The following is a 25768-nucleotide window of genomic DNA, read 5'->3' on the forward strand; positions in this document are numbered from 1 at the left end:
TAAATGTTTTTTTTTTTTGCTTTTTTTAATGAAATTTGATCGAGTTCGAAAAATTCTGAGCTAAGACAATAAGCTTTCAGATGGTATAAGATTTTTAATAGGTTGTAGGTAGGGAAAAAAAAATTGAATTAATGACGTGAGAAGATAGAAATTCATGTTTTCTTTGCTTTTTTTGATGAAAATGATTGTTTTCAATGAATTATTTTTATACTTTTTGCGCATTGTAAAAATTTAAAAATGGTTTTATTATTAAGAAGAAATACTTGCCTTTTAAATTGCATAATTTTTTTTTTAGGTAAGCTTTTAAAATAAAAAATTAATATAATGAGAAAATAAAAAATTAATTTTTTTTACCTTTTTCTTGTAAATTATGATTGTTTAAAAAAAGTAAACGCTTCAATTGAATCATTTTAAACAAAAGCACACACGACGTTATCACGTAAAATCATCGTCCGTAAACCGGTTTTACAGACAACCTCTTTTTAATTAGCTGCACTAAATGAACACATGAAATTTGTTGCTACCATTTTGCTTTCAATACAAAAACCCTGAAATTTAATTAAGTATTTAAGTTTTTATTTTTTGTATTGATTTAAGCTATGTATACATTGTACGTCTTGTATTCTAAAATTTATCTTGCTTATTCATTCCAAAGGCAATTTGAACGATTTTATGGGTCACTGTGGTGTATGCGTAACTTTTAATTACATAGAAAAAAACTTTTATAGTTTATCATAGCTTTCTATTGCTGATCTTATTATTGATTTTTATTAACACTTTTAAACATTCTAAATTTTTAGAATTGCTGGTTGTTTAAAGTTTTAAATGTAAGAAGTATATTCAAATCGTAGAGCTGACTTGAATGAATGATTAGTTTTTGGGTTTATAAATTAATTTTGATAGAAAGTGTTTTTTAAGTCACTATGTGTTAAAAACTTGATGTTATTGACGTCAATTTTTGTGTGATATTTTTAAAATCTATTTTTAAAATATGATCTCTAACGGATTTAAATAGCAAAATAAAAAAAATGTGCTAGGTTGTGGCTAAACTTTTGTTGTTGAGTTGTTTGTTTTATTCACATTTGTATGTCTCCTATCGAAGCTTTCAAATATTTTTGATTAGTTTTATCAGTGACTGACGATTTTTTTCATTGTATGTATGTAACACTCTAAAATATTTGCTTACTTGAGTTAAAACTCATTTCATCATAATAAAACGCACTACTGGTTAAAAATTTTATGATGTAAACCGAAAAAAAAAATTGATAATAACAGCTATCAAATTAACATTTTTCAGTGACAAAAGTCGTCCAACATTTAAAATATCAATTTTGATATGATTATCATTTCAATTTGACATTTTTTAATTTTAGGTGGATAGTAAAATTTTAACTTTGACAATAAAAATATCATTTTGACATTTTTTTAATTTAAGGGGGATAGTGAAAATTTCACTTTGACACAATTAAAATATCAATGTTGACTAGATTTTACGTTTTAGTTTATTATGATGATATTTCTTTCTTTTTCTTTTTTATTATTTTTATTTTTTAAGTATTTTCTTTCTTTTTTCTTTCAAATCAAACAAAACATTACTGAAAGTGAATATTCTTTATAAAATAAAAAAGGATATTATTTTTTTTATTATAGGTGATATAATTGTTTTGTTATTTTCTCCTAAACCATGTGAAGTAAAATCTTATTGCCGATCAAATTTTATCAGTGATACATACATTTTACTTCGAAAAAACACAAAGCGTCTTTAAATTAGTATACATTAAGAGTTTTTTGTTTAATATTTTTTAATAATTTGGGATGAGAAATTGATAATAAAATATTTAAAAAATTTCAAAAATGTGATATTTAAATATCATCCTGATAATAAAAATATTATTTTGATATTTTAATTATCATAAAACACATTTTATAGAGCATTTTTTGCTGATATTTAAAAAATGTTAAATTGATATTGGTTTTTTTTTTCGGTGTACCTATCTTAACTATAAAATCTTGAAATTCTAACTTCAAAAGAAAGAAAAGAACTTTTTATAAATTTCAGTAAAAAATAATTAAATAAGTGTATTGCTCCTTGTTTTCAAAATTCTTGAATATTTTTTTTGTTTTTATTTTGTTGAGTTAAAAACGTTAAAATATTTGTTTCAGATAAATTTAATTCGATTTTCGTTATAAAAAACCACATAAGATTTCGCAATAAATTTAATTCAAATCTTGAATGGTTGTTGATGGGGTTGGTTCGCTTTATCAGCTGTACCCATGTATCATTACCTCTAGATATGAAGCTATGAGAACAATAGTGGCGTATTTCATAAAATTCAGTATTAAGCTACGAAAGATTTAAGAAACTGTTTTGAGTGCCATCTAGTTTTGAGTGTAGTTAGCTGCATTAATCTATTTTTTGTATTAAAATAGAGACCAATTTTTATGAAAAACTCATTTTTGAAAAAAAAGTGTGTTATGTCACTATTGTTCTCATAGACCCCCAAAGATACATATGACAAGAAGTTTTAAAAAAAAAAATCACTAAACCACTCACATTTACCAACGCAAAGTTTGTCTTTTGCCAAAAATTTTTGCTATAAATGTCATTCACTTTTTGGTCCTATTGTATAGCTTTGACATTGACACGTAGAACCGCTAAATTTTAGCATTTAGTTCCCATTCAGTGTCCCAGGATCATAATGTGTGCAATTCACACGTGGTTGAAGTGATCATTTCATCATTAAAAATCATTTAAAAAAAATCGAAAAAATATAACTTTTTTTTATTCCATCACTTTTTTTTATATGACAACCTACAATAAATCTTATACCATCTGAAAGCTTATTGTTTCAGCTCAAAAAATGTATATCGACCATGTCTATTCAACATCTACAAAAAGAGCTACAATTTTTGTAACCCAATTAGTTTTCATAAAAAAAGAAAAACAATCTAACTCTTTTCTCTTCTAACACCATTAAATACATTTTTTAAAAGACAACCTATAATAAATTTTATATCATTATTATTTCACCTTTTATATGACGCTTCAATCATATTTCTACCATGCCTACAAAAAAAGTAAGAATTTTTTTAAAGCCAACCATGTCGAAATTTCAAACTGCGAGATTACTGGTCAGGTCATCGATGAGTTCGTTCAGCGGAAAAACTCGATGTGCAAATATGTTTCCTTTCTTAAATAATAAAATTTGTGCAATTGATGAAATTAAAAAATTCTTACAACTAAGAGTTATATCTTAGAAAGCCATAAATCTGTATAAAATCAGGGCCTTTTAAATCAATTGATTATATTTTCATATCTGGTTCGATTGAAAGTCAAGCCCAACAAAACGCAAACTGTGATTTTGTTGTCCTTTTGACTTAATGTTGACAAATGTGAATGTTGACTGTCTCCTGGCAATTTTTTTTCAAAGATGCAGATTAACTTTCTACTGTTTGATTTTGAATTAAAATAAGTTTTATGAAAAAAGAAGGAAATATCCATTATGTTTTCATTTAGAATGCATATATTTTTACTAACTTGCTCTATAGGGCAAGTATTGGTTTCGTGTAGAAAAAAATATTGAGGTTTTAATCAAAACCAACATTACGATGATGGAGAATATCAAAAAAGTGGTTTTCGTCATGCCGTCCGTCGGTCTGTGCGTCTGTGCGTCCATCTGTACATCGAGCTAGGTCCTAAACGGATGGATGGATTTGCTTGAAACTTGGTACAGATGCTTTTTACGCTATTCCCTAGACCCGTTTTTTTTTATTTTTTAATATTGCTTTTTTAACGCATACCTCCCATATAACGTTTTTGAGGTATTGCAACTTTCTCGAAAACGGCTCTAACGATTTCGATAAAATTTGGTATACGTAATAGACTTATTGATTCTAACAAAACTGCTTTTTAGTTTTTCTCAAAAAAATGCGGAGAACGGAAATATGGCGTTGCCGTTTTTCAAAAATTGACATATGTTTTAAGTTCTAAGTCAATTTTATTAAAAATTTACAGACATCATTTTGAAGTATAAAATATAAAAAAAAAATATTTTTAAAAAACATTTTTGAAAAAAAAAAAATTTTTTTAAACTTTCGATTTTTTTGTTTGGATTTTTTTTTCTCGACACTAAACAAAATCTTTAATTTCCAATAGATATTTAAGATAAAGATACTGTGAACTACAAGAGCAAGTACGTGCGACCCAGTCGTGCATTTTATTTCAAATGAACTCATTAAATGACTAATGTTTAAATTTATAAATACCAAGTTGGTACTCTACAAAAAAAAAATTAAAACTACTTACAAAAAAATAATACAAATCAAAGAATAACTAGTTTTGATGTTTTTACATTTCCTGTTTAATTTATTTTATTTTATATCATTTTTTTTCTTGTTTTGTTCTCTCTCTCTCAAACTACACAAATTATTCACATTTTATGAATACAATTTCCAACTTGCTTGGCGAAGTTGATTAAAAACTTTAATTAAAAACTTGTAGACAGTGTGTTTTTCAGTTCTACAAAACAAAAATCACTTTTTTTTGAGTGATCGCTTTTTTGCTATGGCTTGCTTTTGCCCCCATTCCATATTTAAGTATGACGACGACAAAACGTTGTACGCTGAGCTCTTAAACACTCACTATTCTACATAATGTTATTCGAAAGCTGATTTCGTTATGGGGTTTCCTGTTTTTTTTCCTCAATTTTTTTTTTTTTTTTATTTTTAATTTCAACTTGGGTCCTTACACTTTTTTCCATCATACTGTTCATGTAACTTTTATTATTTTTCTTCTTCTTCTTTTTTTTTTTTTTTGCTGATAGAATTAATTTAGTGCAAAGTCCTGTTTTTCTGGTTTCTATAGAAACGAGATGCTGCTCTGGTACAAAGGACAATCTGCCGGAAAACTTAATTAACATTTGCAATAAGTTTTCTGATGAGCTTTCAAAGCATACACAGACAGGTCGTATTGTCTCGATTTGGATTACATTCCCGACTCGGCTAGTTTGTCTGCCTCAAAAATGGAGGTATAGCTAACACTCTCTCTCTATAGTGGCACAGGATATGCGGAAGTGAAAGACACAAAAGGATTTTAATTACCACTTCTGTTTGTACTTGTTTTCTTACGGCACATTTAAACCATTGTCAGGGCTATTGGCTGTTTAGATGTCTTCTGTGGCCGATCTTCTAACTGTAAACGGCACTTCAGCCTTTTTGGTATAGAGTCCTTAACATAAAACTCAGTAGAACACAGAAACGAAATCTCTAACCCATTTGTGTGTTTCTATTGTTTTCAAATTAAATGTGTGTTAGAGTGCAAACGGCCACTTAAAAGATTAGCCAAACCTTCAAATGCAATTAAATGCTTATTCGTATTTGTTTTGGGAGGTGCAGCAAACACTTTACACTTATCGCTTTGATAAACATCGTTATTTTTTGTTTTTTATTGAAATACAAAACAGGTCATTAAAATTTGCTCTGGCCTTATTCGTAGCGATTCTATAGATATTCGTGTGTCCTCATTAGACCAAAAGGATTTGCTTTTGCAGCTGAGGTCTGTATCCTGGCAGTGTATGCAGTTTACACTAACATCCGGACAAATTTGTCCCGTCCATTAGATGTGATACATATCTGTGTTGGCGTTTGTTTATAATATATTCAGAGAATGTATATAAATAGTATACCTATACGACCTTCCGTTGGGCGCCATTTTCTAAGGCGAAAAAAGCAATTCGAGAGTTATATCATTTTAAATGACATATAAAATTTATTGCTTCGAACAAACATTACTGGCAAATGTCCTTGCAGGCAATAACATAAATTTAACGTCCGTATAAATTTCACGGCAAAAGAATGAGATGGTTTTTGTTTGTGGAGCTGGAAATGATGTTGGTCCAAAGCAAGGTTGGAAAAAAAAGAATTTTTCTCTCGTAAATAAAAATGAAAAGAAGAAAAAAGTTTAAAATTTATTCTCTGTTTGGTGTTTGTCAGACGCGAATTGATTTTATTTTATGTTGTTTTTTTTTTCTTCCTTTTTATTTTATTATTGTCGATATAGCCCGTACGAGAGTATAGACGATAAAAAAAAGGGTAATTTGAAATGTGAAAGTAACATGTTAAGGAATATATTACGTTTATTTCGAAACGTGCCTCAATTATTTGCATCAATCTAGAGTTATGGTTTAGATTCATTTGAATAGTCGTTTAGATGAAATTGATTTTTTTAATTTTAATTGACGTGTTTTTGTTTCTTATTGAAAAGCTGAGTTTTTTTTTAATAGATATACAGTCCACGAATAAAGGTTAGAACCACATTAAAAAATGATTGTAAATAAAACTAATGAAAATTTCTTATTTTTTTGTTTGTTATTTTATTAATGGTTTAGGTACCTATTGTATTTGAACAAGACATTTATTCCAAAATCATTTTGAATGTATTTGGAATTTTTTTGTGCCCAATGCAATAAGGTAAGAACCGTTTGCTGTTTTTTGTCTTAATAATATATTTTCTATTGTATAATGCAATGATTCGTCGTGGTAGACTGTAATAAAGTGACCCGTGATTACCTCTTGGGGGATGTTATGCCAAGTTCATATGATGGCTTCCTTTAATACTTCATTGTTGTTGTGTTGCCGAACTTCCTTATAGATTTTAGAAGGCTTTCAAGAATACATTTCTGCTAATCTGGCTGAAAAGGTGAAAATATTGATTCCAAACAGGCTACAGTTGACCTGCAATGTGAATTGGACACTTATGTTTTTCAAGTTGCCATTTAAAATCAGAGCATTCGTAACCATATACCAGAAATTAAGGACTAACCATTTTCTGATATTGTATTGCATTCAATCTGGTGGTTATAAAGGACAACCTAAACCATTACTGAAAATCCTCTAAATTGGCCTTTACTAAAAATATTTTTAGTAAGGAAATAGGGAGTTGAAAATGGGTTATCTGAGAATTTTTGGAAAGAATTTGAATATTATATTTCATATAATGAGGTACATATGAGGCATATTGAGAGAAACATAAAAGAATATATTTTGTTTTGGCCGCCATTTTGGAAAATGCGTTTTTGTAATTTTCTCGCCTGCTGTTAATTCGTCGGGCGTAAAGCAAAATTGTTTTAAATCCACTTTTTACCGAAAATGAGTTAATGATGCAGTTTTACTAATTTGAGGGTGCTTTTTCCGAATTTGAATTCCGTTTTTGTCAAAAATAATTTCATTCCGAAGATATTATAATTTAATGTCACATAGAACAATAAAAACAGGGAAGTAGCCTTTTGAAAATGGGCCCGAGTATATAACTCAGAGAAAAAATCCCATAAAATCAATAGAAAAACTTTTGTTCCAATAGTTTTCTACTATTAAATTTGGTCAATGGGATTTGTACTATTATTTCAATGGTTTTCATACCATTATGTTTAGGCGATGTGAAATAATAGGTTCATACTATAAATTCAATGGTATATCCTATAAAAGATTTCGAAATAAGAAATAAGAAATTTCGAAATTCGAAGTTTAAATAATTTCGAACACACACCTTAATGGTTTAATACTATTGAAACAAGAGTATGATACTATTGATATAATGGTATAAGACTATTAATTCAATGGTGGTATACTATCAATACTACCTATCCAATCAAAATTTTACAACATTAAATAACACCCATGTTCGCTTTACTCATTTAGTTCTGACCAATGAGAAAAATGTTAATCTCTTGTTTGTATTTCCATAATTCCATATCGTTCCTCGCAATTGTTGCCAACCCAAAAATCACATGTCATAGCTTAACATAACTTTAGAATTCGTAACTCTAGTTTTTCGTAACTTCGGTTTCGCGTAACTTTTAAGCTCGTAACTCTGTCGCCCGTAACTCTGGTATTCGTAACTTCGTCGGTTTCCCATTTCAAAGAGTTTTCAGAGTACTTACCTACTATCTTTACAAAAAGCAGCTTTATTAGCTCCAAACATTTTATGATAATACCGGTCAACAAAATTAACCTTTTTTAGGAAGTGCTGATTTTGAATCCGAAGTCAGAAAAAATTAACTGGCCTTATTTTTTTAAATATTACCGTAATAAAACACAAGAGTAAATACGTTGAACTTAGTCGTGCACTTTATTTCTATTGATATTTGACAAATTGTCAACGGAGAAAAATATTTAAGTGTGCATATTTAAGCCTTTTTCAATGGTTTACCGCGACCTATTGATAAATCGATTGATTTGAAGAAAACAACTGAGTGATATATAGAAGCTGTTGTGAAGCTGCGCAAACAAAATCTGACGAGAGTACACTGAGGGAAAAAACGCAACGTAAAATGTAAAATGTTCAACGTTGATTTTAAGATAAAAAAATTAACATGAAACTTCTTCAAAATAAAATTGAAACAACGTAAGAAATTTTTTTATTCTTGTCGGACTTCAGCTTTTCTTAAATTTTATCACTCTAATTTTCAGCAGTGAGATAGCACGTTGGTAAAGCATTCGCCTAGTAACCCAAGAGTTGTAGGTTCGATCCCCAGCGGCTGCCAATTTTTTCTTTTTTTTTTAATAAATTGATGCTTTTTTTTAAAGTTGAAACAACTTTGATTAAAAGATGTTTTATAACGGTAAACCACTTTAAACTAACGATGTTCTACTTTGATTTTAAAATTTTCGTTTTCAACGCAAAATCATTCCGAAAAATAATTGAATAAACGTGGTTTTTCGTTGATTTTAAGTTGTTTTTTCCCTCAGTGTATCTCTCTAGAAAACTTCACATTAAGCACAAAATATTCAGTGGTTTTAAACATATTTTGCACTTGCAAAGCGTAAAATTAAAAGCAATTAATTTCATACTTCAATAATTGCATACCTTTTTGAGTCATTTAATTATATATTAACATTTTCACAGTAACATGTTCATTACTTTAAAAAATGCTTCTGGTTCTAACATTTTTTCATGCAATAAATCAAAATAGTTGATTTTTGAGCTCTTTTTTTTAGACTTTAAACAACTTAGAATAAATGTTGCGCATACACCACAGTGACTGACTTTGGAAGTATGTCTTTTATAATATACATTATATAACTCAGAATTTTCCTTCGATATTTATTCGTAAGACTGAGGTATTAAATTATAGCAGACAAAATCATTAATTTTTGATGTTTTATTAAAAATCAATTTAAATCGAGGAATATTCAAGTAAAATGGTTGAGAACTAAACATTTCTGATTCTGATTTTGTAATTGTTTTTTTTTTTTTTGTTTTTGTATTTTTGAAGTGAAAACTTCTTTAGTATCGTAGTGATTTGAAACAACATGAAACGAAAACGTGACACGAACATTCAACTTGTTATAACTTTTTTGTTTTAATAGATAGATGAATGAAATTTGTACTGTAGATAGGTAATTAAATAAACCATAAATGTACAAAATTTCAATTAATTTCACATTCAAAATTATGAGATAACGGTAAAAAGATGTTCTTTTTCTACACACGTTATATCTTTTGATCTAGTGCACATACAAATTGATTTAACTTTAAAACGCATGCTGATAACATAACCTTTCATTTGATATATCACAATTTACTTTACGAGCTCCACAAGTTACACATTCTTAAAGTGAAAAACTTGAAAAATACCTCAAAACACCCGTGGAGATCTGTTGCCGATGACCAGTCACCAGTGTAGGAAGTACCGTAATCTCAGTTTGAAATTTCGACATGGTTAGCTTTCAAAAATTCTTTGTTTTTTGTAGGCATGGTAGAAATATGATTGAAGCGACATATACAAGGTGAAATAATAAGCTTTCAGATGATATAAAATTTATTATAGGCTGCCATACAAAAAATATGGATTTAAAGGTGATGGAATAAAAAAAGGTAGATTTTTTTTTTTTTTTTTTTTTGATTTTTTAAGGTTTCACTTCTACCACGTGTGAATTGCACACATGATTTTTTTTATTTTCCTGTCATATTTCATTTTTGTCTTTTAATAATTGTCAGTGGTTTAAACTAAAAAATGTGTGGGTAGCATCAAAAAGTAAAGTATTTTTGGCTGAAAATCTAGTCATAGTTTTGACATGTTCCTGCTTAACTAAGACTCTCCTCCACCAGGCTTTGATATTTGATGATCTTGTTATATAAAAACAAATATGCCTACTCGCACATACATATTTGATTATACCGTATCAATATTATAAATCTCCTAAACAGAATTAAAAACAAAACGGAAATCATAAACTTTTCAAACTGTTTCATTTTTTTCTTCAAAATGATGATAAATTGTTCAATTATCCTCAAGCAAATCGTTACTTTCTATGTTTCCAAGTATCAAATAACTAACAACTTAAACTTGAACACGCACAAAACGTTTCGTTATCCTCAAGGAAGAAACAGAAAAAAAGTATATAATAATAATAACTTGATAGAATACAAATATAGGTAAAAAAAAAAATAATAAAAACATAAACGCCTTGACACACGCACCTTCGATAACAACCCAAACCATGCTTTTCCCCAACAAACGAATTTCGAACGAACCAAACGCCCAGGATGTTTTACAGGACGAACAGGATTTCTTTTTTTGTTATTTTTCTGAAGTGTTGAAACAATATTTACTCATAAATGAAATTATCTATCAGGATGAGTGGAGTGAAGCAAAAATAAAAAAAAAAGGAGAGGAGAAAAAAAATGTACCTATATAAAAAGGAAATTGCTCCATATTTCGTTTCGTGATATCGTCAGATAAAAATTCCCGCACTAAGCGGATGTTATTCACCCCTCGTTGCTCAAGCTCTCCTTCTTCCCCTTTCCAACACAAAAAAAAAAAAACAATCTACTAGCCACGTTCACAATAAAATTCGCAGAAAGGCGAGGGAAATTTCAGGAAATAAGGTTTTCTATGCCTTTATCAGTTTCTGGCTCAGATGGGTTAAGAGGAAGAGCAATAAGTATTGGCTGGGAAAGAGGATGAAATCATGACGTGTGGCAGGAACGTAACAAAGGGGGTGTTATGGAATGATGTTTCGAAGTTAAAAAAAGGACTAAGTAAAGTGGTATTGAGTTTATTGATTCTCATTGGAAAAATCTAGGAATGAAAATGGGGGGGGGGGGGGGATTTTTGATAATCGTTGTCAGGACTGTAAGAATTAACCAATATTGAGTTAAATTGAAAAGATATCTCAAACTGTGAAAGTTCTTTTCCATGGATCTTTGGAAAATGTGTTATAAATTGGGCGCCATTTCAAATTTTTAAACTACGGTCCTGCTTTCCAGAACGTGAATGTGAACACACAACTCGAATATAATCGAAAAAAGGAGTTTCATGCCACGCAACGTGACATCATTTTTGATGGGCAACAGTGCGCATCAATTGAGTTCCTGAATCGAATCTGAATCTGCTCTTTCTTTTTATTTTTTTTTTGTTTCTGTGAACTTTTTTATTTCGTCCTGAATGTCTCGATTGTGTCCATATAGTTCACTGGTGTTTCGGAATGTATATGATTTTGGTTATTTTTTTTTTTTTCGTTCTTCCATGGCCATGATGAAAAAATCGAAATTTCAAAGGTATTTTCGTCGTTGATTTTTGTCCTACTGCAAAAAAAAAAAAACAAAAAAAAAAACAAGTAAATATTGGTTTTTGTCCATGTTCTGTTTTGGATAAAGGATAGATGGTCTGGCCATCAGCATAGATACATGTATGTCTGTTTATATATATCTCATATGTGTTGGGTATATGGTCCTCAAGGTGATTCTTTCAAGTGCTCACATTGGCTAAAAGGTTATTTATATCGAGCGCAACAAGGCTGGTATTGATATAAAAGGGATGACATTTACAGTTTTTTTTTCCTTGTATTTTCGTATCTACTTTTTTTTTAGGTTGGTTGGTTTTATTTGCAGTGCACAGAGGATTCTTTCTAAATGTCATGATGAGAGAGTGTTTCAGGATATTCTTGTAGCGGACTATGGATACTGTATCATGTTTTTTTTTTTTTTTTTTTTGATAAAAAATACTTGGGTATATTTATAGTAGCAAAGAACTCATAAAGCCAATCGGTATCATAGAGAGTGAGTTACTGTTATGTCAATAGGAATTAAGGAAAGAGTAATATTTTTGTATGGAAGATAGTTTTCATTGTCGTGTACCAAGTATTTAAGAGATATGTATAAAACTTTAAGAGAACGGAGCTGTTATAAAAAATACAGAAAATAACATTTAAAGTCTCATCAAGCTCGTACTTTTACAACACTTACAACACTTATATACGTATTCAACTTCATAATTTCGTAACTCTACATTTTTTTCCTAGATTAAAAAAATTAACTTCATATTTCAAAAACATAGTGTTCCTAACTTTTTGACTTGGATTATCCTCGATCACAATGGACCTTCAAAAAAAATAAAGTACAAAAAACTTAACTTTTGTAATAAATTCGCATAGTAAAACATCAATTCTTGTAACCCAAGATTGTAAATTTTAAAATTAATAATTTCAAACGACTTGGCCTTTAAAAATAACACATATTTTTTAAAAATTCAATATCTTGATTACTAACTTAGTTATTTCGTAATTAAAGGAATACAAAAAATAAAGTTTAAACAATATATTATATATATTAGACTGATTAAAAAATTTTTTTTTTTTTGTTCAAAGCATTGTTGAAAATATTGTTGGAAATGACGAAAAAAAAATACTGTAAAAGTTTCAGCCTTTAATGTTAACATTTAGTACCGCCGCATCGCAATTTCTATTTCCCATACGATTTGTATGGGAAAGATTGTGTATTTGTGTTTAGAATTTTTTATCTTTTTAATGGTTCATCCAAAAGGCTAGATTTAATCATTTTCTTTTATAAAATTGTCCGCTCTACATTATTAACAATTTTGGCCTATTTATAAAAATTTACACTTTAATTACTCAAAAACCTTTAGATTTTATGTTACATTGATAAATCTATTGGTTATTGAGTAGTAAAAGTGTAAATTTTAATAAATAGGCCAAAATTGTTAATAATGATAACAAATTTTTTTCGAATTTAAGGTTTTTTCATTTTTTGCATTTTCCGAGAATATGTACTATGGTATACTAATGTAAATTTATGTTTACACCATCAGAAAGAAGAGATTTTAACGAACAAATTACCCACCGATTTTTTGAAAAAAAAAACTGATATTTTGACACGTGAATTTTCGATTGAAAATTAGGGTGTTTTTTGATATTAAGTCAAAATAAGGTTAAAAAATTAATATTTTAAATCAAATAAATTACTGTGTATTTGAGACATAATAAGTTAGGTTTTCACCAAATTTTGTAGAAAAAAACATCTTTTTGAAGAAAGATAAAAATAAAAAACCAAAAACTCGGTTTTTTTAATTTTTCATATAAATTTTGAGGTTATGTGAAAAAATTGTTACTGCATTAGTTGTAGATCTTTTTATTACCTACAACTTTGCCATACAACTTTTTTCCATAGAACTTGTAGTTTTGCCGGAAATCGAGATATACCATTTTTTACCATTAAATATATTTTTCCTATAATTTTTATCATATTCACCTCCTTTTCCAATGGGTTTCATCCAACTATGATTTTTTCTTACTTTTTAATGTTTTTGAAGGCTTCGGCACTGGTCTAAAATAAAAAAAAATTTATTCAGAAAAACTATTTATGCTGAATTTCATAGTTTTTACATAAATTTGCTTATTTTCAAAAAAGTCAAACTTTCAACATTAACTGCCAATTAAATGCCATTTATTAGAAATATTGTGTTCTATTTGCACAAAAAAATACTTAACAATTATGTTATAAGCTTCAAAAGTTTGTTCAGCTTTTGTGGGATTTGTTTGTTTTGTTGGTTTGTAAAAGAAATGTCACTAGGTAATAATATTAAGACATTTTGAAATACATATTGATGAATGTATCTGATTGTGAATGTATCTGAATTGTTTGAGTTAAAGAGTCCGTTATTAAATACTAGCTACGTGGGTCACTGTGGTGTATACGCAACATTTATATCTACACTTAGAGAAAAAAATGGTTACTATCGGGATTTATTTGTGTAATAGTTATAACTGAAGTTTTCTCCAAATAATTTATTAAATATTAAATTTTAACAAAACAAATATTTCAAAAGTTAAACTGACTATTTAATACTTTAATGTAACTATTAAATAGCCAAGTTTAACAAAATAACTATTTTTATAGTTAAAATTGACTAATTAACGGTTAATTTGGAGAATCTTTCGATAGTCTATTAAAATAGTCACAAATATCCATTCCGATTTTAAATACTTTTCTCTGAGTGTATTGAAAAATTTAAACGGTTATTATAAACAATGTGGATACTCCACTCGCATCAGGCTGAAAGTGTCAGTAATTTGACTGTTTTGTGATAATTATTATTAAAATTACAAGAAAGTTGAATAATTGATCACTTTGACACACCTAAAAAAAAATAAATAAAAAAACAGAATTCGTTTTTCAAATGAAAAAAAAAAAACATCTTTTTAATATAATTGACCTCTGAAACAAGTATGCAATTTAATTTCCTTTATTAGGCTGGATTTTTAGAGAAAAAAAATCAAAACTCGCCAGAGATAATTTTTTTTAAATAATTTTTTAATCCTAAATTTCAAAAAAATTCAATGTTCCGTTTTCTAAAATGTGATAAAAAAAATCAATTTTTTTTTAAATTTTATTTTTAAACAAAAATGATATAAATGCTTTTGTGTTTCAAAAAAATTCTTTGAATCAAATTAGTTGTTTGGGAAAAAATAAAAAAAAAACGGTTCTAATAATTAAAAAAAAACTTAAAAAATTAACTTTATACTGTGGCAACTCTTTATCTTGTCGGTTTTTCTGAGTGAAATCTCATCTCTCTACAGCCGGTAGAGAGATGTAGATGGTTCGTCCAATGGCTGAATATTCCAAATATGAACACTTTCGATATTTCGATATAGGTTACGGTGGCGTATACGCAACATTTTTTTTCCTATACAAAGCTTAAATAACTAATAAATGAGTTTTGTTATAATAAGATGACTAGATATTTTTCAACTTTTAATAAGTTTAATTTTAGCCAGTCTTTATTATGAAACGTTGCAATGAGAAACAGATTCTGACGTCATACTATTTTCTTGAAAAGAATTCCATACATTTTTTGATTTTTGGAGCAGTGTCTAAATTAAACCACAATTTTCACCATTCAATTTGTTGGCTAGATTTTAAATTTCCCTAGAATGATGGGTGCAGTATTTTATATGAACTCTTTTAAATTAAAAATCTCCAAGCCTTTCTCCAAGTCTTTCAAACCCAAAATTAAAACCAAAAAAAAAAACATTTTTCACCATCACGGCCAAGCAGTATCATAATGTATCTCTACTCGTGTATCCAATTTTCTTTTTTTTTCTCTTCTCTCTCTCTCTCTCTCTCTCTCTCTGTACATTTTCAGTTGCGTGCATCCTCACTTGCATTTGGCGGCGCCACAACACAAACTCCAAGTCTCGAAATTTGCACTGATTCAAACGAGGCAACAAACGGCAATGCTAGCGATGGTGATGGTCGTAATTGTAATGGTAGCAATTCAAATAGTAGGTCAGCATCCGATACAATGGACTTAGGTGAAATTAAAGCTTATAATTCGGGTGATTTCCAAGAAGAAAATTCCACACTAACGGTTCATTGTTGCAACATTGAATCATCACGCCAACAACAACAACAAATGGTATCATCAAATATTCCACCACAATCTACAACCACCACCAACGCTGCTTGTTCTACTGGTGCCACAACCTCCACCAACACCATCGCCAACGTCGTCGTCGTCTCCGCTGCCGCCAATGGTTCGAGTCCTGGAACAATGCATAGTAATTATTCCGGGGCAAATGGTTCAATTACCACGATGACCCTTAAAAATAATCACCTCATTGTTGAGACTGAAGAGCGAAATGTAAGTTGAGTGTTGTGTTGTGATGTGATGTGAATGTCTAAATGTGTGTGGTCGTTTATGGTATACAAATACATGTAAGATGTGCCATATAAGGACAGAGTATGCTTTTTTGCTTGATGGTCTTGTACATAGAATACAAATTTTTTTTAAGGATGCTCAGATTCAAATCTTCGTTTTTTGATAATAATTATCTTTATCTCGATGTTGTAAATCTGTTTCAAAATTTGTCTCTTTTATATCTTTTTTTTTTTGTTTTGCTAAACCTAATATATTCGTATATGATGTAAATATTATAAAGAAATATTTGATGTGCTATCTATTTTTCTCTTTTTTATATATGAATATTATACTCGTATTAACTTTAAACTTTAATTTATAAAATTCTTAGAACAGAGTTGTTAGGATTAAGTATCCTCTCTGTGGTGCTAACTGGGTGTTAAGACTAAGGGTCGGTCGGAAACCGATCGATATAATTCGGATGAATGAATTTCTAGGTCAGCATTTTATTTGTACCATCACATTTAACAAGGAAAAATAATGACCACATACCTAATTAAAATTTATAATTCGCCATAATTGAATATTTAAGTATTTGAATACCTTTACAAAATAGAGTCCTTTATTGTATTGTAAAGTACGTACATACATATTCATCCATTATGAAGAATACTGATGGACAAGAGTAAAGGGAATTTTTAATTTGAACTTTTAGTTAGTACCTATCAAGCTAAATATATGTATGTTAGTTTATGGTTATTTAGCTTCATAGAACCACGTTTTAAATTTCTATATGTCTTCTTTTAAATGTAATATTATGGGTCTATATTACTAATAGATCGGTTTAAAATTAAGTCGAAATGTTTATTGAAAGAGATTAAAGTAAATATTAGGGTGTGTTTAGTGACCCATTTTATGTTAATATCATGTAATATTTTTGTATGGACAAATAATTTATAATACCTCACACGAAACCACAGTTACATTATGATAAAAGAGAATGGGCATTTTGGATGTTGAGCGGCCATTAATAAAATTGGTATCAAATGAATGAACTATAACTTAGGAAAAACTTTCGTTATGGACGTTTTGCTGTATTGCGTTAAGAATGTAAGATATTGCAATATTAGTATTGTTAATGCATTCTTCAATGTATGATGTACAAATTGAATTATGTTTTTATTTGAAACATAAAATATGATGCTCTGTCATTTTTCCTGAGTCTGAAGACATTAATTTTGAAAATCAGATCAATAGAACTCATAATATAAGATTTTTAAGACAAAAATTACAAAATTTTATTAGAAAAATTTTAAACAATTCAAAATAACAAAAAATTGAATAGCAAAACTCACAAAATAGGATTGAAATTGTTGTTTTAAAATGCTTATAGTTTGGGTTCTATTGGTTGGATATTCAAGAAAAAGGTCTTCAGACTCAGGGAAAAAGACAGAGTAACATATTTTGCACCTAAAATATACATTTAAGTTAAAATATGGAGACAATCTGTATTATGTAAGTGTTATATGCAAAAAATTCATTTTATCCTTTTTTTTAGGTACGTCACAAGGATAAAACTTCTGCGCAATATACATATGTAAGACTCAATTACCTACATCATAAAACAACAAATTCATTCCTGGCCGCGTAACGTCCGTGTTCCATACAAACTTGCCCATTCTCCTTTATCTATTCGAAATAGGTGGCCGACTAGTAAAACAGTTGCACAAATGTTTAATTAATTTAGTACAAAATTTGGCTTACTGAGGAAATATTTATAGTTGCTTTCATTCTTTCACGGAAAATCGATATCTTATTAAAGGGATTTTGCTATTCTTGAAAATAATTAAGTTAAGCCAAGTCTTGAATATATGATTCAAAAATGGTTCCCATAATGACCGCCTATGAGCGCAAGTCGGTTTTCGTACTATGTTGTATGAAAAAAAGTAAAATTGGCAACACTTGTAATATAAAATAGGATCATGTCTGTAAGTTTTAGCAATTTCGGTTAAGACCCCGAAGAGTTACGCCAAATTTTGTGATTTTTCATCAAATTGTTATCGTTCATGTGAAAAGTCAGTTGTATTTTTTACACTGAAATAATTAAAATTTTTAACTTTTCCTTTTATTATAATAGAAAGTGAATATTAAAAAGTATTTTCTGCGAAAGAAGGAGTCATAAAGATAAATTTAAAAAAAATAATAATACAGAACATCAAATATAATATGACTGGGGCAAGACCGCCCATGGGCGGAATTGGAAGCTCTGGTAGCTCAAAAAAAGTGAAAAAAGAAGTTCACCGTTAAATCTTCCAAAAAGCTAAGCAACAAGCGCCAAACAATACTGTAATTGATGATTCTGATGAAGAGCACTTTGCAAATTATATTTGTACCTTCTATCTGCAACTGTTTTTTTGATCCAATCCAAAGTATGGTTGGATTAAGTACCAAATGGTACCAAAAAGCTTGTGCTGGAGTGAGAACTGATGAAAATATAGCATAATAGTGTTATTATTACAAATAGGCTGCATTTAAAACAATAGAAACGGTCTTTCTACCAACAAAATTTGATAGGGCGGTCTTACCCCCATGTGGGGGCAATACGGTTTTTTGTTTAATGTTTTTTTTTAAAACGTATTATCTTTTGTTTAGTATTTTTTAATTTTTTTTTTATAATAATGAGAGTTTCTGCAAAAAAACATTAAACTTAATGAATAAAAACTTTATTCTATTTAAAAGATGTTTTTTATTGGTTTTTAAGACAGTCAAATACTAAGTGGGCGGTCTTGCCCCCACTTCCCCTAAATTAAATAATTTTTCCTTTTCTCGAGTCAAACTCAAATGACTTGACAAAATAAAAAAAATATGTATTATCTAGTTTATCCCCTGAAGCCTGAAATGCACTGCCGATTTGATCACTCACTCACTTTTAAAAACTAGATTTCTTAACAATAAGGCATCGAACTAAAGATAAAATAAAGACGAAAATTGCTAGCCTAAAATAAAATCATTTAAATTAAAAAAAAACATCATTGAGATCCTAGAATAAATGGTTAGTTAAAACGTTAGTTAAAATTTGCTTTTATAGCAAGATCGAAACTATGTAAGGGAATGATAAATCACTGGTCTTTCGGTATGCAACTAGGCGTTAGCTGCATTTTGCACCTCATTTGGGTTCAAAACAAAAAGATTGTTTTGTTCAAACCCCAATAAATTGTAGATTATTTTGAATAATTTCAATTTTAATATAAATTAAAACCATAAGATTTGAGTAAACTTATTCATTTTTTTTTTTTTATTAATTTATTTTTTAATTTTTTAAGCAAACGTATTTATTTACAAAAAAAAAAAGAAAACACCGAAAAAAAAATAGTTTACTTAAATGGATGCACTTCAACCAGTGTACTGGTAATCTTCAGCAACACGACAGAAAACTATTAGTTGTCACTTACATGAAACAAAAAAAAAACAATATGATAAATAAATAAATTAGATGATTGTTTTACTAAGGACCGGGGACCTATATCTTTGAATTGGGATGAAAACGTTTAATTTTTTTTGCTCGTTACCTCAAGGCATTTAACCCAACTTGAACTTCAAATTATAATATTGAATGTGTTCGATCTTACCTCTAAGGCAAATAACTTAAAATCTGTTCAAAATTGGTGAAGCTGGAATTTTTGCAATGAGCTTAGGTTTAAGAAACCTTCTTTGCCCCTTAATTTAAGTTTTGGGATGTAATGAAGTTTTTACATATCTACCTAATGAAATGTTTTGTAATGACTGCCATAAACCTTGGTGTATTTCGGTGGAAAATTCACATTCTTTCACCATATTTTTATTATTATTTTTTTTTTAATAAAGGACTTCGTTTTTGAAAAATTTCGGACTAGTAAGATACTGTACATTAGGAGATCTATGTATGTCGACTTTGGAATTTTCGGATATAATACATCTCAAAAGTTGTAGTACTATAGTAAAATGAAATTCAGTATTTAAAACTTTTATTTTCTATAGTACCTACTTTAAGTTTACTAACCTTAAATTTAGGCGTTTCCTCTCAAAAATGTCTGCCCATGCAGAGCTTCTAAGCAAACAATTGTTTACTCTTGTAATTTTTTTTATTTTAGGAAAACCCACCGTCTGTTTTTATTACGCAGAAATATTATAATTTCAGCCTTGCTTTACTAAAAATGCTAAGTTTTAAGCTACATTAAAACGATTTTAAGCCGACATATGGAAATTAGGGAGTTCCTTATTAACATCTTCATTTGCCACTTGAAACAACTTCTTTCAAACAATTTCTACCGGCAAAAACGCTTATTTTTCAAGAAAACGGCAGTTTTTTTTGTTTGTCGTTAAACTATATTTTTTGGATTGAAATCACGTCAGTATTATAGTTTTAAGTTAAAATTCGGTGATATCAGCTCAAAAATATGATTTAAAGATAATACTTCCGAAATAACAATAAAATCTTTTAACCCTTTCGAACCCAAGCTATGAAAATCAATATTAAAAAATGTTTTTTCAGTATCAAAAAGATCACAACTAAGAATTATGAATAGCAAAAAGTTATTTTCCAAAATAATAAGTAGCAAAACTAAAGTGTTACTCTCATGTTACATGTAAGTAACATGCACTGCCTATGACCACCAAAAAAATTCGGACAACTGAGAAAATAACTTTTTATGGAACTACAGTACCTTGCCATATTATTAGGCCCAAGCGAAAAAAATACAATTTTTCGGTTCAGTTTTTGCTCAGTTTTTAAAGTTTTTGTCGAAATATCTTGAATTTTTTTTGTCCCATTTACTTGCACATATCATGTAGATTGACTCGAAAAAAGTTTAAAAATTCATACTTTTTGATAAAAATAACGTACAAAAGGGGATAAGCTCCAAGAAACGTACCCTGTGGAATTCACGCCCGGATAATTACCAGACCGGTCCAATACTTAATTTCTTGTACCGAGGAATAACGTGACATTCTTAACTTTATGGCAAGGACCCAATCTTGCATAAATATAGAAGCTTAGAGCCTCGAGCCTATTCCGAAATCGTAGAATCAAAACGTTCCCAAGCTCCTTTTTGTGTTGGTCTGGAGTTATGGCGTTTTACACAATATAAAAAGAAATTTATCCTTTCCCTGAGATAGTACAACAGCCAATAATGACCAGAGGATGATTTTTTATTGGAATAATGTACTTTGAATAGCTGTGCTCGTCTGGTCTTATAAAAAAGAAAAAAACTACCCCAAACCTAAGAACATTTTTTACTTTCCAGACGATCAGAGCTTCTATACTTATGCAAGATTGGGTCCTTGCCATAAAGTTAAGAATGTCATGTTATTCCTCGGTACAAGAAATTAAGTATTGGACCGGTCTGGTAATTATCCGGGCGTGAATTCCACAGGGTACGTTTCTTGGAGCTTATCCCCTTTTGTACGTTATTTTTATCAAAAAGTATGAATTTTTAAACTTTTTTCGAGTCAATCTACATGATATGTGCAAGTAAATGGGACAAAAAAAATTCAAGATATTTCGACAAAAACTTTAAAAACTGAGCAAAAACTGAACCGAAAAATTGTATTTTTTTCGCTTGGGCCTAATAATATGGCAAGGTACTGTATAATGTATGCTACTTCTTCTAAAGCAAAAAACAAAACACTTTGTGGATTAACATTTTTTATACCTTTTCTTTCAAAATTATGACCATTCCTATATAAAAAAAAATTTTAGCTTCAGTCCCTTTTTTGACAAGAAAATGATATCTGACTAACTTTTTGTAATAATCCAGTAACTAGGCATTATTATCTTTCAATTAAGCCAACGAAACCTAAAAAATTATTTTATTGAATATTTTTTACAAATTTTTAAAAATATGTTACACGAGAGTAACGCTGGGTCCGAAAGGGTTAAATCGGTCAATTCAATCTGGCACGAGAAGATGATATTTTATCAAATTTATTTTGACAAGAAAAGTAATTTTTATTAATTTAACATCGTTTCCCGAAGGAAAGTTCAAAAATTGTGTAAAAAAAAAAATCTAGTTTGGGTGCTCTCCATCAGAACTTTGCTAAAAACAGAAATTCATGGAGCGTTACACACAAAAGTGTCACATAATTTTTACGGGTTTTTAGGGGAAAAAAATAACACTGGTCTAAAAGATTTTTCAATCAAGATCCAAAATATACTTTTGCGAAGGTTTTGGGGGATTCTTAACTCGAAACAGAACATTTTTATTGGTTTCCCTTTTCTGTATTGAGAAATCTACAATTGACTTAAAAAAAAAAATAGTCAAATGCAATATTATAATTTCTATCCGTGTTGTCAAGCCCTTTTTTTAATTTTGTATAATATCAATAAAAGCTGTATACTATTGCATCGTACTTTTTAAAAATTTAACTTCTTTTTAAATGCTTCATATCCTCATTTCTTGGATGATTGTACATTGCATTCTAAAATTAATAATTGTCTTTTTTTGTCATCTCTCTACATTCCGTATATCTTTAAGCAAAAATTTAATTCATCTCATTTATTTGTTATCTCTTGTTCTTCTTGTATTTCTTCTAGGACATCTCCCGTGACACTCGAGTAACAAAAATGCATTACAACAATTCCGAAAAAGATGGCGTCTTTGTTGTCGAAGTATCTCGTGGTGCTGATTCAAAAATCATGCCTGGCAGTCCAGTCGAACCAGAAAAACGTCCATTCAATATTGATGCTGATGTTAAAATTGTCCAAAGCGACACCGAAGCACTTTTATCCAATCACGAAAAAGTCCAAGTACATCCACCACCTCCATCTGCCACCGCCGAGAATCTCATCAATCACGATGATATTGATACAAATCATCTACATCAAATCGACGAAGTTGATGAATTCGAAGAATGCCAAAGATTTGCCAAAAATTCCAACACCGGTTTGTCGCAATCCGATTTGAGTTCATCGTCGTCGGTGGACTCGAACAAACGCTATTCCTATGGCAATCAAGAACTCTATACCATCGAACAACAAGATTACACAACTCCGTCCCCGATAGCCACTAAGGCGCCACATCCACATGCCGAGTCAAAACATCCTCAGCCTGAGAACCACAACGATGATAATGGACATCCAGAAAATGGTCATTGCCATGAAAAGAGTCCACCGCCAGCTCCAAAATGTAATTCTTCCTCCATACAAACAGCACCTTCAGCGTCGTCGAGTGACAAGGTACATGATATGAATGGACATGGACAGGGAACTGGAACCACCACCGGCACCGTTGTAGAATCGAAGCCAAAAATCACAGCCGCTCTATTGAAGCAGGACACAGTTGTTGTCAATGAAGTGACAAATGGTTCAATTCACGACAACGGTAATGAGAACGAAGATGAAAAAGAGGATGAAAAGGAGGTCGACGATGAGAAGGCTAACGATGAGAAAGCTACTCCACAAATTCCCACCACCACCATCGTCATAGAAAAGAGCAGTGAACCAACCGCTGCGGAAATAAAAACATTTCCTGCTGATGACTACAACAGCAGCGCCAACACCGAAAATGGCTTCGACAGCATAATCAGCCTTCCCGATCCACCATCTACCGAAGAGATTAAACAAATGAACGACATTATCCTAATGGAGACGAATCAATTAGATTCCCTGCCCCCACCACCACCACCAGCAGCAACAACAACTATAGACACAGACAACCACCATCAGCAGCATCAACATCACAATGGCAACGGCAATGTACCGTTTTCTGGCATCGACCAAAATGGCGACTCACACTCGATAGTATCGTCTGAATCACCCATACAAACGCCTACCAAAGTGATGAAGCCATTGGTGCCACCGACGATAACGGTCGCAGACACTTCGGCGCTTACAACAAATAGTGACATCCCTGTACACACCAATGGAAATTGCATGACAGGACATGCAACTACTGCTATCGCTGTAGAGGTCTCTGGCAGTAGTTAATACTAAAAAAAAAAAATAATATTTAAAAAAAAACCCAAAAAATAACCTAAAAAAAGAAAGAGTATACTTTATCCATCCACCATTTTTAAAAATAACCAAAGTCTGCAAGAAGAAAAAGCTGCCCCAAAAAATTTTAAGGATAATGACCAAATGCCAACAAAAAAAAAATAGAAGAAACACTTCAAAAACAAGATAAGGCAAATGGCCGGTGTAGGGTGTTACAGGATGTCAGTTTGAAATGGATATGATTGGATCAAAGATGGAAGCAAATTTATTTTTTCTTATTTCTTCTCTGCCATCTCAAAAAATGGCGCCCAACAAAAATGTAAAAAAAAAAATCTATTTTTTTTTTTTCATTCACTCTTGTGGAAAACTATGCTGGAAAGTTGCTGACTTCGTTATTCTAGAAATTTTCAATCGATATCCATTTCCCTCTGAAACACCCTGTGGTAATAAAGAGTTTTTTTTTTTTTATTTTAAAAGTCCTCTCTTTTCGTATTCTTATCTCTTCATCAAAAATAAATTCAAATAAACATAAAAATGCAACATTTTCCCATGAAACTTAAATCTCCACTTGGCAAGAAAAAAATAACTACTATAAAATCTCCTGAAAGTCCTCCTCTCATGGGGTTACGGTGGCACTCTTTCAGATATAATACTTCCTTAAAGTCGACCGGAAACTGCATACGACATTACAAAACTGAACTACATAAAATATCTGATTATAAAAAGAAAAAAAAGAAAACATGACAGGAAAACTGGACTGCATGTAAGATAAGGAAATATATACTGTCGCAGGAAACACGAGGACATTACTGAAAGTTTATATGAATTTTAGTATGAAAACACATCAAATCGCTATATAAGCCAACCAAAACCACCTACACAAGATATCTTACCAGCTTACGTCCATTTTTTTTTATGGCAATCCTTTATCTTGAAAACAAGGATTTTGTACCAGAATGTGTATAGGTAAAGTAACACAGTCACTCAAAAGTTAAACAAGGACAGTAATTGAATTTGTGAGTAGGGTTTATACAAACTTACATGTACACGAATACGAAAAACGGTTTAGTTTTCAAAAGCAAGCAAATAGTAGGTATGTATATGAGAAAGTTTTTAAATTGCTCAATAAAATTTAATATTTGAACAGGAATTTCGTACTTTTAAATCCCATAATGGTGATTTTATGGTCTTTTTCTTGTTTTAAAAGGGATTTTCCACAAAAAGATAGGGTTATTGCTTATTGATTTTAATGAGAAAAGTTAACAAACGTGCGTGGTTATTAGGGGGAATCATTAAATAAATATTATTCTTAAGGAATTGCAAGGAGTTGTTAAGTTTTTGTTTTCGTCATCTCACACAAATACCTAACTTTAATGTTTCTGGTATTCTTGTCCCAAGAGATTTCGAGTTTTAGAGCAACTTCAAGATTGATATCATAATCACATACGAGACGGTAAGGGTAGTTTTCGTAAACAAATTTCGCAATGGCTATTTTGCAAAACAAATACATAATTATGTTGCAAAACATTTTTATCTTTTCGCAAATTTTTGATTTTGAAATTGCAAGGGATTCTGATTTCGCAAATAACTTTCTTGGCAAATGAGCACCATTTCGCACAAGGTTCTTATACCTTGTTGCAAGTTGCATCTTTCACAACGTCATATAAAATCATTCAATTAGCATAGATTGATGGTTTTGTTTGCGAAGTGTAATTAAGAAAGACCAACTTCATACAAAACATTTCCAAAATAATTTTCCGCAATAATTATTTCTTTTGTTTCTTTGTTATATTTCAAATTGCATTTTTATCATTTTGCAATTGTGCTTTCGCAATTGAGTTAATTCTGACTTTCAAAATTA

The 25768-nt window shown here is 30.0% G+C and overlaps 1 protein-coding gene across 1 annotated transcript in view; it reads left to right on the forward strand.

The window, feature by feature from the left end:
• Positions 1–25567, forward strand: part of LOC129909718 (mucin-2) — an 85062-nt gene extending 59495 nt beyond the window's left edge. Inside the window, exons 5-6 of the mRNA XM_055986791.1 lie at positions 15444–15941; positions 22510–25567. Coding sequence (XP_055842766.1) covers positions 15444–15941; positions 22510–23901 — 1890 coding nt within the window. The 3' untranslated portion in view covers positions 23902–25567. The remainder of the gene's footprint in view (positions 1–15443; positions 15942–22509) is intronic.
• The last annotated feature ends 201 nt before the right edge of the window (positions 25568–25768 follow it).

Source organism: Episyrphus balteatus, chromosome 2 (genome assembly GCF_945859705.1).
Source record: "Episyrphus balteatus chromosome 2, idEpiBalt1.1, whole genome shotgun sequence".
Taxonomy (NCBI): Eukaryota; Metazoa; Arthropoda; class Insecta; order Diptera; family Syrphidae; genus Episyrphus; species Episyrphus balteatus.